Raw genomic sequence first — 12,534 nt, forward strand, 5'->3', positions numbered from 1 at the left:
ACAGACTTTAAAATTTTCTACTATCTTTGGTTCAGATTTACATCCATGGAAACAATGATGGAATAATTACATCAACATTTACATATTCATAAAACTGTAATGAAACTTGTTCCTATAGGATCTTTATTAACAAGAGCCTTAACCTCTGTTGGAATGTAGGCATATGTCGGTCTATACGCACATGTGACCATCATAAGGAAAAAATTGGGCTTTTGTCACTTTTGCCTTTTTTTATGACGTATGAAGCCTGGTGAGTTTGCCTTTGTTTTTGTAGAAGGGATAAGGGCAGGGAGATTTTTGCAGTTTTATACACTGGAAAAAGGAAAAATAGTGTGATGACAACTGTAAGCCTGGAAAACTGAATAACTGGGAGTAGAAGGGATTTTTAGTTAGTTTACTGAAAACACTGACTTTAATTTCTGTTTCATGCTAAAACTAAGCATACACTTGGAAGAAATGGCTTGAACACTCATCCTGCCAGTTAAAGCATAGGAACACAAAATAGACCACTCTTTCATGGGAATTTCTTTAGCAAGATTGAGGACTACAAGGCACAAGACACTTGATATTTTCAAGGCAAAACCAGCAGGGGAAAAAAAACTGGAGATAGGGAGCATAAAGCACAAAAAACCCAACATTTGTTTCAAGTTGCTCTTGTGCATTGTAAAGAAACAAAAAGGGGCCTCATTAAAAAAAAATCCTTTGTGGATCATCTTTCAAATACTCAGATGCAAAAAAGCACTGCTGTTTTCTTCTGTTTTCTCTGACAGTCATAAGTTAAAATGCAAGATTCAAGCAGCATGACCATAAATATGTTATACTACAGCATGGCAGGAAATTAATCTCTTTCAATCTTTTTCTATAGGCTCATCACTGCTGTAGCCAGGCCTTGTATTTCCTTTGCTTGGGAAATGGTGCATATATTGTGTACTACACAGCTCCCATTGTATATCACAGGAAAATGGCTTGCCTCTGAATGAAAACATGTTTTGCTGTGTTTGAATATAACAATCCCAATTCAGAAAAAAGTATACACCCCCTGCCAAAAAAAATCTAAAAATCATTAGGATCCAGAGAGAAAAATGCACAGCAATGAAGATGACTTGAGCCTAAATCACATCTCTTTGATCATGCAGGGTATTTAGCATAAGTCTCTTACCTGGAGCAGTTTTGTAAGACACTGTTTTGGTGGTAGGCAGTGGAGGGGCACTCTTTGTAACAGGGGTCTGTGCCATCTGTAGACCGTGCCTTTGTCTCTTCAGTTCCTCCTCTCTTTCCTGGGCTGCTCTGATTTCTTCTTCTATCATGGACAAAGTCCGCTGCTTCCTTGACCTTAGCTTAAAAGGACCCACAGTCACCTCTGGCTCTTGTGTAGCCAAAATAGAAGCAGTACTTCTCAGCTCAGCTGCCTCAGAGTACTTGCTAAAATAACTGACCTCTTGTCGGTTTTCTTCTACAACGAATGGCTGGCTGACAGTAGATACTGGGGATGGTTGTGAAGCCTTCCCTTCCCTGAGTCCTGTGTCTTCATCTGTTGAAGTCTTTGGTATTGTATCCCTTTTATCTTGAACAGGAGAAGACACCTGAGGTGGCTCAAACATTGTGCTCTGCTGCTTCTCAGAACATAGGGTTGTGCTGACTGTTTCCTGTTCTTTCACTGGGTTCTGCTGCTCCACCGTATCCTTTGCTTCCTTAGAGCCTGTTTTGTCAGCTTGCTCAGCTATGGCTTGTTGAATTGCATTTTGAACGAGAAGGCCAGCATGATATTCCAACTGGTCATCTATCAGCATGGAGTCTGCCAGTGTAGAGGAAGGGGAGTAAAAGCCTTGATCACTATATGATTTAGAAACACCTTCTACTCGGCAGTCCAAGGGGGTTTCTGCCTGGGGGGTCTGGGGCAGAGAGAAATCTGCAAGTGAATTTTCTTGGAGGGCATTCATGGTCTCATTGGAGGCACCACTATCACTGATATTGTCCATGCTGAAATCATTGGAAAGAGTTTCCAAAACGGTGGTATCCTGAGATCTCACAGACAGATCATCCAAACCAGAGTCCAGCTCCTCTGGAGGGGAAGAGACATTAACCAACCTTGAAAACTGATCTAAAATGCCATGGTCATCATCCTTTACCACTGTAAAGACTGCTCTCGCACTCATGAATTCACCATCCTCTGCCCACAATTTTGATGCCTGTTCAGCTTTTGAGGTATCGCTATGAGACAACTCTTTTATTAGGTCAGTAGTAGCATTCTGAATATTAATATGAGAATCCTCTAAGATACAGGAGACCTTCTGAGCTTTCACAATAGGTATATCATTGCTCTCAGGCTGTCCCAGTTGCCCACACACAAAAGCAGGTCTCGTCACAGAAGCCGCTGGTCTGTCAACTTCTGATGGGCCAATGGTTTTGTAGAAGGGTTTGATGGAGAACATTCTGGGAGTCCCTGATTTTCTTGGAGCAGTCTGACTGTTAGACAGACCCAAATTTTCCATCAACTGAAACTGCTTCCTGGCAGCTGAAAAATCTATTTGTTCTGTGACAATATCCTCTTTTTTAATAGAAGCTGGCTCTGGAGGTACAAAGGGAAAGGACACCTGTTTTGGTGATGTCGGTGTTATGCTTTGCTGGTGTTGCTTCTCCTTGCGTTCCATGTACTTCTTATGGGATTCAAGATGCTCTTCGTCTATTTGTTCCTCCAAGGTCTTCTCCTGGGGTGGGTTCCACCACTTGGATGCAATGCCAGGGTTCTTCTTTACAGCTTGGCTTTTAATAAGCTCCCTCCTCTCCTTTTCAAGTTCTATCATTTCCTCAGATGGCCTCACTTTCCGGACTCTATACTTCTCCTTTTCGTTATCTTCTTCAAAGAGCTTGGATGGCTTCTTTTCTTCATGGAAGGCCCGAAGCTCAAACTTAGCCTCTTTCTTAATGGTTGTTAAAGTTAATTCCCCATCATTAGAAACTCTCGAACTTGTTGCAGAACTTGGGCTCGCTGGCACTTTTGGATTGTCATAGACTTCTTCGTTTAATCCAGCTGAAGAGTGGCCATTAGGCTTCAGTTTCTCAGCCACTGTGTTAGCTTCATTCTGTTCAATGACTGGGGGTCCTTGTCTGTGAATTATTTTGCCTTCTGTTTCATTGGGTACTGAATCAGTGGTAACACAAACAGATGGACCAGAGCCATCCACAATGATTGTGCTTGGTTCAGGGGAAGCTGTCCCATTAAAGGCGTTATCGGTAGCAGAATCACAGCAATTTGCTTCAAGTACTTCATCTAGGTATCTGATTTCTTTAGCAACTTCACTGTCCAGGGATTCATGCCTGTCCTTAAATCCATTGTGACTCGTAACAGGGGAAAAGAAGTGGGTTTGATTGTCTGCTGCATGTGGTGAAGCCACCGAGGTGATGCTTTTATGTTCAGAGACTGGGACTTCACATTCCATTTTCTCTCCCTTTGTTGCACGAATACTCACAGCCTCCAGGAAATTGGCACGATTTTGGTCTCTGTCTTTTCTTAACCGGATGTCATCCTCAAGGATTCTGGAAGATTTCTAAAAGAGAAAGAAAGGAAAACCATATTCAAACTCCTATGAAGGAAGAGATTTTCTTTTATGCAGAAAGCTAAAAGCAAAAGTAGTAAACACCATCTGGAAAGCAAATCCTAGTGCTTCTTAAAGTTCATATTAAAATAGCCCTTCACCGTATGGGAAGGAAAAGCAAATCATTAATAGTTTCTTACTAAAAAATATACATCTTTGAAAAATTTGGAAAATGTTGCTGAAACAGCAGCAAAGCTATCATTTAAATATCTCCCATCTGGACACCACACAGTTTCTAAGTATTTTATACAAGTGCTCAAGTTTGTTAATTAGAGTTTAACTTTGGATTTTCGAATCATAAAGATTAGAAAGTTTTTCTGGAGAATTGTATAACGTTACTATCCTCACTACCTTGCAAATACAGTATATAGTGCCTTTCATCTCAGTATTTGAAAGTGCTTTGGAAACAACAAATCAGCCTCACAACACCTCTGTACCTTAGATAGGTATTACTGTCCCTCTGTTAAAGAACAGGACATGAAAATGCTGGGCAATTTTCTCAAGGTCACATGGTGGGTCAATAGCACAGGTCAGCTTACAGTCTACATCTTTTGCCTTCCAGATGCCTAGTCTAAAAACCAGGTGTATTTGGCTCCATTTTCCCTGATGTGCTATTGACCTCAATGAATGAAGTAGTGTATAGTAATAAATACTACTCTGGTATAGGCCAGATTCTGCATCTCATTCAGACAAATAACTTGACTGAAATTCATAGGACTACCCACAAGAGTAAAGTTTGCAGGAGCAAACTCTGTTTGAATTCTTAACAAGTAATCAAGGGTTAACTCATGAATTCCAAGATTTTTTGGAAAGTCAGCAAAGAACCAGCTAAACATACCAAAATGAGGTATTTTGGAACCTTTAAAAAGGTAGAGGAATTCATTGACTCATCATCAGAACCTAGTCAGGATTTTAAAACAGACCCAGCCTGAAGTGGCACTGCTATTCATTTGGTCTGACTTTTTAGAAAACAGAGAAATGACTTATTTGTCCCCTTTTGACATCTGGCCCCTTTTCCTCCTTAGGATTTTTATAGAATGACTGCTGAGGCAATGGCTTAAAAAAAGTCACAAGTTTAACTGTGGAGCATAGTTTGGATTCACAACGGCAGCTATTGTCAGCTAGTCACACAGGCCCGGCAGTCATTTGTCATGTAAGCTATTAATAAGCACTATAGTAGAAAGCACCCAGCTGCAGACCAAAAGGCTAGTTTTCTAGGGCCTGGAGGGACCACAACTCATATGGGCTTGTACAAGCATGGAGGGTATTTGGCACTTTGCAGCAGTTTCCTCAAAGAGCAGCTCTCTTTTCCACACCTCTTTTGAAGGAATTCCCTTCAACAGAAAGCAACCAATATATGAAGTGCAGGCATGAGGCGCTATACATTTGAAAAGAAACTGCCAAATTTAGCTACCAGATATTTTCTGCTTGTTAACTGTATTTAAACTGCAATTTAAACAAAAAGTCTTTTTGCCTGAACCAGCATTAGTTCTGCTTTTGGTACATCCCGACTTACAGTTTCTGAACAGAAATTGTTTAAATTCATTTTTAAAAATAATTGTTATATTTTTACCTGTTATAAACCTAACCTTGGCTCCAATTCTTATCAGTAAATTCTTCCTACATTGATAGTATCAATAAACTATTACTATAAATGCTGATTTGCCTCAGATGAATACAAGGTGACATTTAGAGGGGGCTAATCTGAACATCAATATTAGGTACAACCAGGTGCCAGAGAGGTGACCAGTGATGCTAGAACATGGAGAAGACTCCAGATGCCAGTTCAGAAATCTCTCGTAGGGAAATCATAAGCTCTTGCCTTTCAGTACCCTTTGCACCATTGCAGAAGTTCAAAGGGGATTAGAAGAGACAAAGCATATGGGTCTGATTTTTGAAGACATATGGGCAAGCCCAAACTTCCACATCTAACCCCACTGAACCAAATTTCCTGGCTCAAGCCCCTTTCTACTCAGAAAATAGTAGGACCATCCTTGACATACCCTTTTTCTACCAAAAGCCCTATTCTCCTTTGCCTTGTATCAGCAAGTATGTTACAGGAGATTCCTATGACTGAAGACTGACAGCTTTCCCCAGAACTGTAACTCTCGCCATATCATTTGTATTAAATCCTAAATCGCTACAGATTCCTTTATATCTAACTTTAAAACACAAACAAACAATATTTGTTGCAACATGAAAGAAACAAATCACACTTGTTCTGTGTACAGAGTTCTTGGTGACAGCAAACAACAGAGGCTCAGGCTTAAGGCTGCAACTCCATTTATTATTATTATTATTACGATGATGATGAATGATGATTGGGGTAAATCCTGCTCCAGCTGACCTACTGATGTTAAGGCTAGAGAGATAGTCTGCTGGAGTATCCTGTACAAAAAGAACTCTGTGGGGGAATGAACAAGATCCTGGCAATAGTTGCAAAGATGCACTCCAGGGTACATTCTGCTGCCATAATACGCAGAAGCAATGTGTTTGCCCACCAGAAGCCTGCTAATTCCCGATTGTGATCAGACCAGCCACAGTAGCTGGTTTTGGGGCTGCTGGTACTTAACAACCAACAGATCATGTCTTTCTTCAGTGGGAAGAAGATATTGTAATGAATCTGCAACCTACAACTTGTAGGCTACAAGTAACAGACATGCTTGGTCATGGGATAAATTGCATCTCCCTGCAGAATTGAGGACCATTTTACACTGCCTTTCAATACCCCAGCCCAAGAAAGCTAAGAATCTTTAATGCAAATTCTGCCTGGGAAACATGGGAGTGTTGCATGAAAGCTGAACTCTTTCCTTCCATGTATCTGTCTGTGTTCAAGCTTTTCTCTATCATTTCATTTCAGAGCATCTGCAGGCTATTTTAGTACACAGTAGAAAAGGTTCAGAAGTGTTATCACTCAGTTACCTAACCTGAATTAGGTAAAAAATCATATCCCCTTATAGCAGCCACAGCCCATAATTACTGCAAATACATATAACTACCAAATCAGGACATGCAATTATGGCATTACATAGTTATTACGGCATTACATAATTACTTAAGTACAGGCAACTGTGTAATTAGTACAGCACAGGCAATTACGTAATAATTAAAGTATCAATTTACATACTAAAAAATACAAGAGGATAATCAGGAAAGCTGGGAATTATGTGAAGGGGTGCCATCTCTGCCATGCATTCAGATGAAGAAACAGCAAGAAATGGCTGATTTTTGTTTTCATAAGGGAAGGGAGACTGGTCAAAAAGGAAAAAAAATATTCAGTCAGTTGTATTTTCTTCATAGAATTAAAGAAAATTTCAAACAGCTCTTGTTAACCATGTGTTAGCCCACTGAACCAGGAGACAACATATTTATTAATTATATTAAGGCAGGTTGAAGAGCTGGCCAGCAAAATTTGCAGCTGAGGTCAAACAAGCATTTAAACTAGTTAAGACAACTGAGAATGTTAAGAGGAGTACAGAGAATCCAGTAAAACAATGTGTGACAATAAGCATACTCTTGCTCACAAAAGCTTATGCACCACTGATTCAGTTAGTCTATAATGTGAATCTCTACCCTGCCTTCTACCCAAAAAGAAAATTTATCAGGCAGCTGCTGGTTGGAAGTAGATATGGAAGGGGAAGGTGGGCGAGGTGCATAGGCAATGCCATGTTACCTAACTCAGGCCCTTGCCATTTGCAGGAAAGGCGAAAGGCTGGGATTTCTACGTCAGTAATGGCTCACCTTTTTGGCAGGTGTGCCACAAGACAAGCCCCCACCCCACTCTGAGTGTTGCTCTGCCCCATGACCAACCTGCTCTTTTGCTCTACAACTCCTTCCCAACGTGCTGCATGCCAAACACAGTGGACTGTGTACCATGACTGGCTACTTCAGTTTTACAGTCTATTTGGGGAGGTGTGTTTTCTAGCAGGTGTGACAGTGGGGTCGACAGATGTGACAACTGAAACATTTTCAAGTGAAACACACCTGGAAACACTTTGAAAAGGAAAGGCTTTAGCCAAGGGACACATGTACACCTTTGTGCCATTTCCTAACTGACATGTTTCCATATGCTGCAGCCTCCACTAGAGCCTGCCAGGGGGTACCATGTCTGGCTGCACCCGTACATTTGCACTGTCAACCTCTTATTACTACTTGAAGGAAGAAAGAGCTTCTTGTCTCTCCTCCTCTTTTCAGAGCCCTCTGGCTGCTACAAGAATATAGAGTCCTAGCTAGGGCCAATGCTAATGTATTGATCAGCACATGCCATTAACTCTGAGTTACACTTTTCAACACAAGCATTTTTTCTCCTTTTAAGCACAAGACAACGGGGCAATCAGTGTCATTTCTGCAACACTGCAGTGCTTTGGTAAATGACAATTATTAACAGCTTAGAAAATTATTGGCATTTTTCCTTCCTTCTTGAATTCTTCAGCCACAAAGTGTGTGTGTTTGAAAGAGCAACTCATTTGCAGAGGGAGGAAGAGGGGAAGTGGGTGTATAGCTAGCAAGACCCAGCAAATGTTTTCCCAGCTCCTTCCTTTGTTTCACTTGAAAGAAAATGTGCATGCACAACAAGCAGGAGACTATCCTTCCAAGCCACAAATGAAGAAAATATGTCTAATCGGCACATTTAATTAACAATATTTTGTAGTTTACAACACATTATTTACCAGCTTAGAAAAGCTGGGACACTAGCATCTCATGGTGTGGTGGGGGGAGTTTCTATTTACCTGGGGACAGATCTCAGGGCCAGATCTCTCTTCTTACCACTCTGGACTTTGACAGCTTCTGATACTTCAGCATTCTCTACTTTTTGAAATGTTGCCTTCCATTGGCTGGCACAGTTGTGTGCTCTCATGATTTTCTTCCTATCAATCTGATCACACTTTTAGTATTTCATGAGGGATTTGCTTTGCCTCAGCCTCTTTCTGACTCCTCTATCGAAAAAAATCTCTTTCCTTCATTCAGTCTATTATTTCTTTTCGGATATGTAGTCACCACTCACTTATCTCCACACCCTGCCTCCCTTACCTTTCCTAGCCCCCTTCACTCTTTTGCCATAGAAATCATCACCGTCCTCCCAATCAATCAAGCTTGATACCAGGGTGAAATTTTTGATTTTTCATTGAACCCACAAGTCATCTTAGTCTTGTGTGAGAAAGTCACACTCGCTATAAAATCTAAGCCTTTCCTTTTTGTTCACATAACCAGAACTCACATCTAGGCCCTCACCAATTCACATCTGGACTCCTGCATTCCTTTTCTTCCTACCTTTAATGACTGTAAACCTGCACCTTTGTTCTATGTCAGTCTTGTCTTTGAATCCCTTCACTAGATCCCTATTTACCTCTTAATTTAAAATCATCTTCTTGGATTTACTTCCAAGTCCTGTGGATGCTTAGCCCCATCTTGCCCAGCTGATCTATAATTAAGCTATTGACATATCAATTCCCACCTTTGCTCTATCATTCTCTAGCTTTAACCAACAAACAAATAAGTTTCTGCCTTAAACACCTTCATGCTCTCTCCCATGCAGGGCTAGAAATGGACAACTATCTCCCAAGGGCCAGTCCAGTGTCTTCATGTCAAACCTATCCTTTCTTTTGCTACAGACACAGGGATGACTTAAGTGGCTGCTTAAATTTTCCAATCCTCAGGGCCATTATTGCAAACACTAGGAACTTCCACCATGCATCAACAGGTAAGTTCAAACTTTTTTTTTTGGTTTATGGAGTTCTTTCTTTTCCCCATCCAAATCCCTTCTCCAAAACCGCTTCTCTCTTGGCACAATTCTGTGTAGTGGACACTTCTCAGAAGTCTCTCAGATGACTCAAATGAACTCAGATGTCTGGAAACTCCTTGTATTGCATAAACAGAAACAGGAGGACTTTGGGAAGAGAAGATGATGGAAGAGTCTGGCCATAAGATGAGAGAACCAGAAACAATATAGGAAGGAACAAAGTGCTGTTTTTGCCTGGGGTTGGTTCTGCTTCACGGGGTTCAAATCAGGAGGGTTTGTAGAAGAAGGCTACTTCTGTTCAGTTTCCAACTTTTAAAAAGGACCATTACCTGGTGTATCGTTGAGGCATGGATAGTCCAGACATCCTTGAGAACAGGGATTGGCAACCTTTAAGAATGGCAGGCCACTGCTAGTGACCTGCTGCCACAGTGGGCTTCTGGTCACATCTGTTGTGCCCTAGCCTTCCCTGCTCTGTGGTCTGCTTACAGTCGCCAGTGATAGCCACTCATTTCCAGTGATAGGGAAAAACAAATTTGGCAGTGTGAATAAGCAGAGGCTACTGTAGCAGAGAGACAGAGCACCCCTCAGCACAGAGCAGGGAGGTCAGGGGCAGCTGCAGGCTGGATGCCACAGAGGGGGCTGATAGCATGCAGCAGAGGCATGCACAGCACAAGGCAGAGAAAATGCCCCCACTACTGGCTCCTGCTGCTGCAGGTTGGATCTGACCCAAAGGCCTTGCTAACCCCTGCTCTAGAGCACTTACGGGCATTTAGCACTTTCAAATGTTTGCTACTCCCAGCACAGTGATTTTCAACCTTGTTTCGTATACAGACCCCCAAAAAATTCTGAATAGAAGTACAGACCCCTTTGAATTGTAAGTGTGAGTATTCACATACTTTTGACTAATCACAGTCATCTTTTGTGGACCTCTTAAACATAGTCTGCAGACCCCCAGAGGTCCACAGACAACAGGTTGAAAACTAATGCCCTAGTGAAAACATCTTGCCATAAGCAAACTACTTTGCCCTGCCAGAGTTTATTTTACCCCATCCTTCCCTCCGTCCCCCCCACAACTCCGCAACTACAGCTAACAGTTCTTTGAGCTGATCTGTCTCTGTGCATCCTGCTATATGAAATGGATACACTGGAGAAAGAGGGAGAAAGTCAGTCAGAGCAACTGAAAATACACTTTATACCCAAAGGACTGACAGCCAATTTGTGAGTGTTTATGCACTGGTAATTATCAGTGCATGTTAAATACTGTGTAAAGGGAAAACAGTGGAACTTTTCATGTAGCTTCAAATAAATGTCAAGGGTTCTATCCCTCCCATCCCTTCACTACCTTGTATTTCAGGGTTTCCTTTCAACCCTTTGATTTCCACCCTTTGATTTGATTCCACACACTTTGATTCCATGGCTCCTTCTCCTCCTTCCCGGTACCAAAGTTCTCCAATCTCATCCCCATGCCAGGAACCCTATGCTGTGCCCTTTTCCTGACTTCTCTTCTTTCTCTCTCAATGGGACATAAATCATTTCCGGGTCATGACATTTAAAATCTATGGAGTGATGGGAGGATCCAAGTTGAGGGTGTTGTTATGTTGGAAGGTGTTAATAGTTGCCAGGGTTTTAGGTTGTAGCCGTGTTGGTCTAAGGACATAGGCAGACAAGGTTCCTTGGGTGAATTTGATATCTTTTATTAGATCAACCCAATAGTTGGAGAAAGCTTGCTTAATAACTATTCTCCAAGTATTTGGGTTGATCTAATAAAAGATATCAAATTCACCCAAGGAACCTTGTCTGCCTTAATAGTTGCCATAAATTCATTCTCTGTTCCACAGACAATGACAGAGATAGTTAAGGTCCACAACTCTGCTAACAGGATGCTAAAATTCCACATTCTCCCTACACCTTCCTGCTTCAGATTTTCCCTAGGATCAATCATGCTTTACCCACTGCTACCTATATCATTCCCTGAAATGTTGAGTCATAAGTGACTTGCCCAAGGTTATCTGTAGTGGAGCAGAAATTAAATCCAGGTCTTCCTGCCCAAACTAATGCTTTAACCTCTAAGCTATTGTATCTGGGATAGATAAACACCACCTGAGAAGAATATTTTGTTTGGAAATGGAAAAGGTGCCAGAAGGCAAACAGCACAAGGAAACTGTCAATGTCATAAGCTGATATGGTATTAATTTATTTAAAAAAAAAAGTAGCACTGTTGTGTCTTGATACAGTCTGGCTGATTATTTTGTTATCCTGAACAGTTCTAAGACCCTGTTATTTCAGGGCTTCCTGCTAGGACTTCCTTCTTTGAGGAAACCACATTCTTAGGATTACTTGGCAGTTACAAAGGTCCTGATCCATACCTCATTGAGGAAAATGGATTTTCAAACTCACTGAATTTTGGATTAGGCAGAATGTTTCCAGTTTGTTCAGAAACTTAATTATGATGGTAGAACAGGAAGGCTGAATACCCCCTGGAGAAAATCATACTAATCCACAACCTAGTAGGGAAATACAGCAGTGTGCAGGCAATCCAGGAAGTTTTTTGGGGAGTATTGCGGACAACTTCCTGGTGCAAGTGCTGAACCAGCCAACTAAGGGCTGTGCTCTTCTTGACCTAGTGGTCACAAACAGGGAAGAATTGGTGGGGAATGTAGTAGTGGATGGCAACTTGGGCAGCAGAGACCACAACATGATTGAGTTCAGGAGCCTGAGAAAACAAAGGATGGAGAGCAGCAGAGTAAGGACCCTGGACTTCAGAAAAGCAGACTCTGACTCGCTCAGCGAACTGATGGGCAGGATCACCTGGGAAGCCAGACTGAGGAGGAGAGGAGTCCAGGAGAATTGGCTGTACTTTAAAGAAGTCTTACTGAGAGTGCAGGAACAAGCCATCCTGATACGCAGGAAAACTAGCAAGCATGGCAGAAAACCAACTTGGCTTACCAGGGAACTCTTCAGTAAACTAAATCAGAAAAAGGCAGCTTCTAAGAAGTGGAAACTTGCAGAAATAACTAGGGAAGAATATGAGAGCATTGCTTCAGCATGCAGGGATGAAGTCAGGAAGGTCAAAGCTCAATTGGAGTTGCAGCAAGCAAGGGATGTGAAGGGTAACAAGAACGGTTTCTACAAGTATTTGGTAGCAAAAGGAGGATCAGGGAAAGTGTGGGTCCCTTACTGAATGGGGGGGGGGGCGCG

General features: G+C 41.8%; 1 protein-coding gene across 7 annotated transcripts in view; it reads right to left on the minus strand.

Annotated features, from left to right (window-relative positions):
* Nucleotides 1-12,534, minus strand: part of LOC102378731 (A-kinase anchor protein 2) — a 265,411-nt gene that overhangs the window by 35,171 nt on the left and 217,706 nt on the right. For all 7 annotated transcript variants that reach the window (XM_025216057.1, XM_006034132.3, XM_006034133.2 and 4 more), the window contains one exon: nt 1,160-3,548. In XM_025216057.1, the coding sequence (XP_025071842.1) occupies nt 1,160-3,548 (2,389 nt within the window). The remainder of the gene's footprint in view (nt 1-1,159; nt 3,549-12,534) is intronic.

Source organism: Alligator sinensis, unplaced genomic scaffold (genome assembly GCF_000455745.1).
Source record: "Alligator sinensis unplaced genomic scaffold, ASM45574v1 scaffold371_2, whole genome shotgun sequence".
Classification (NCBI taxonomy): domain Eukaryota; kingdom Metazoa; phylum Chordata; order Crocodylia; family Alligatoridae; genus Alligator; species Alligator sinensis.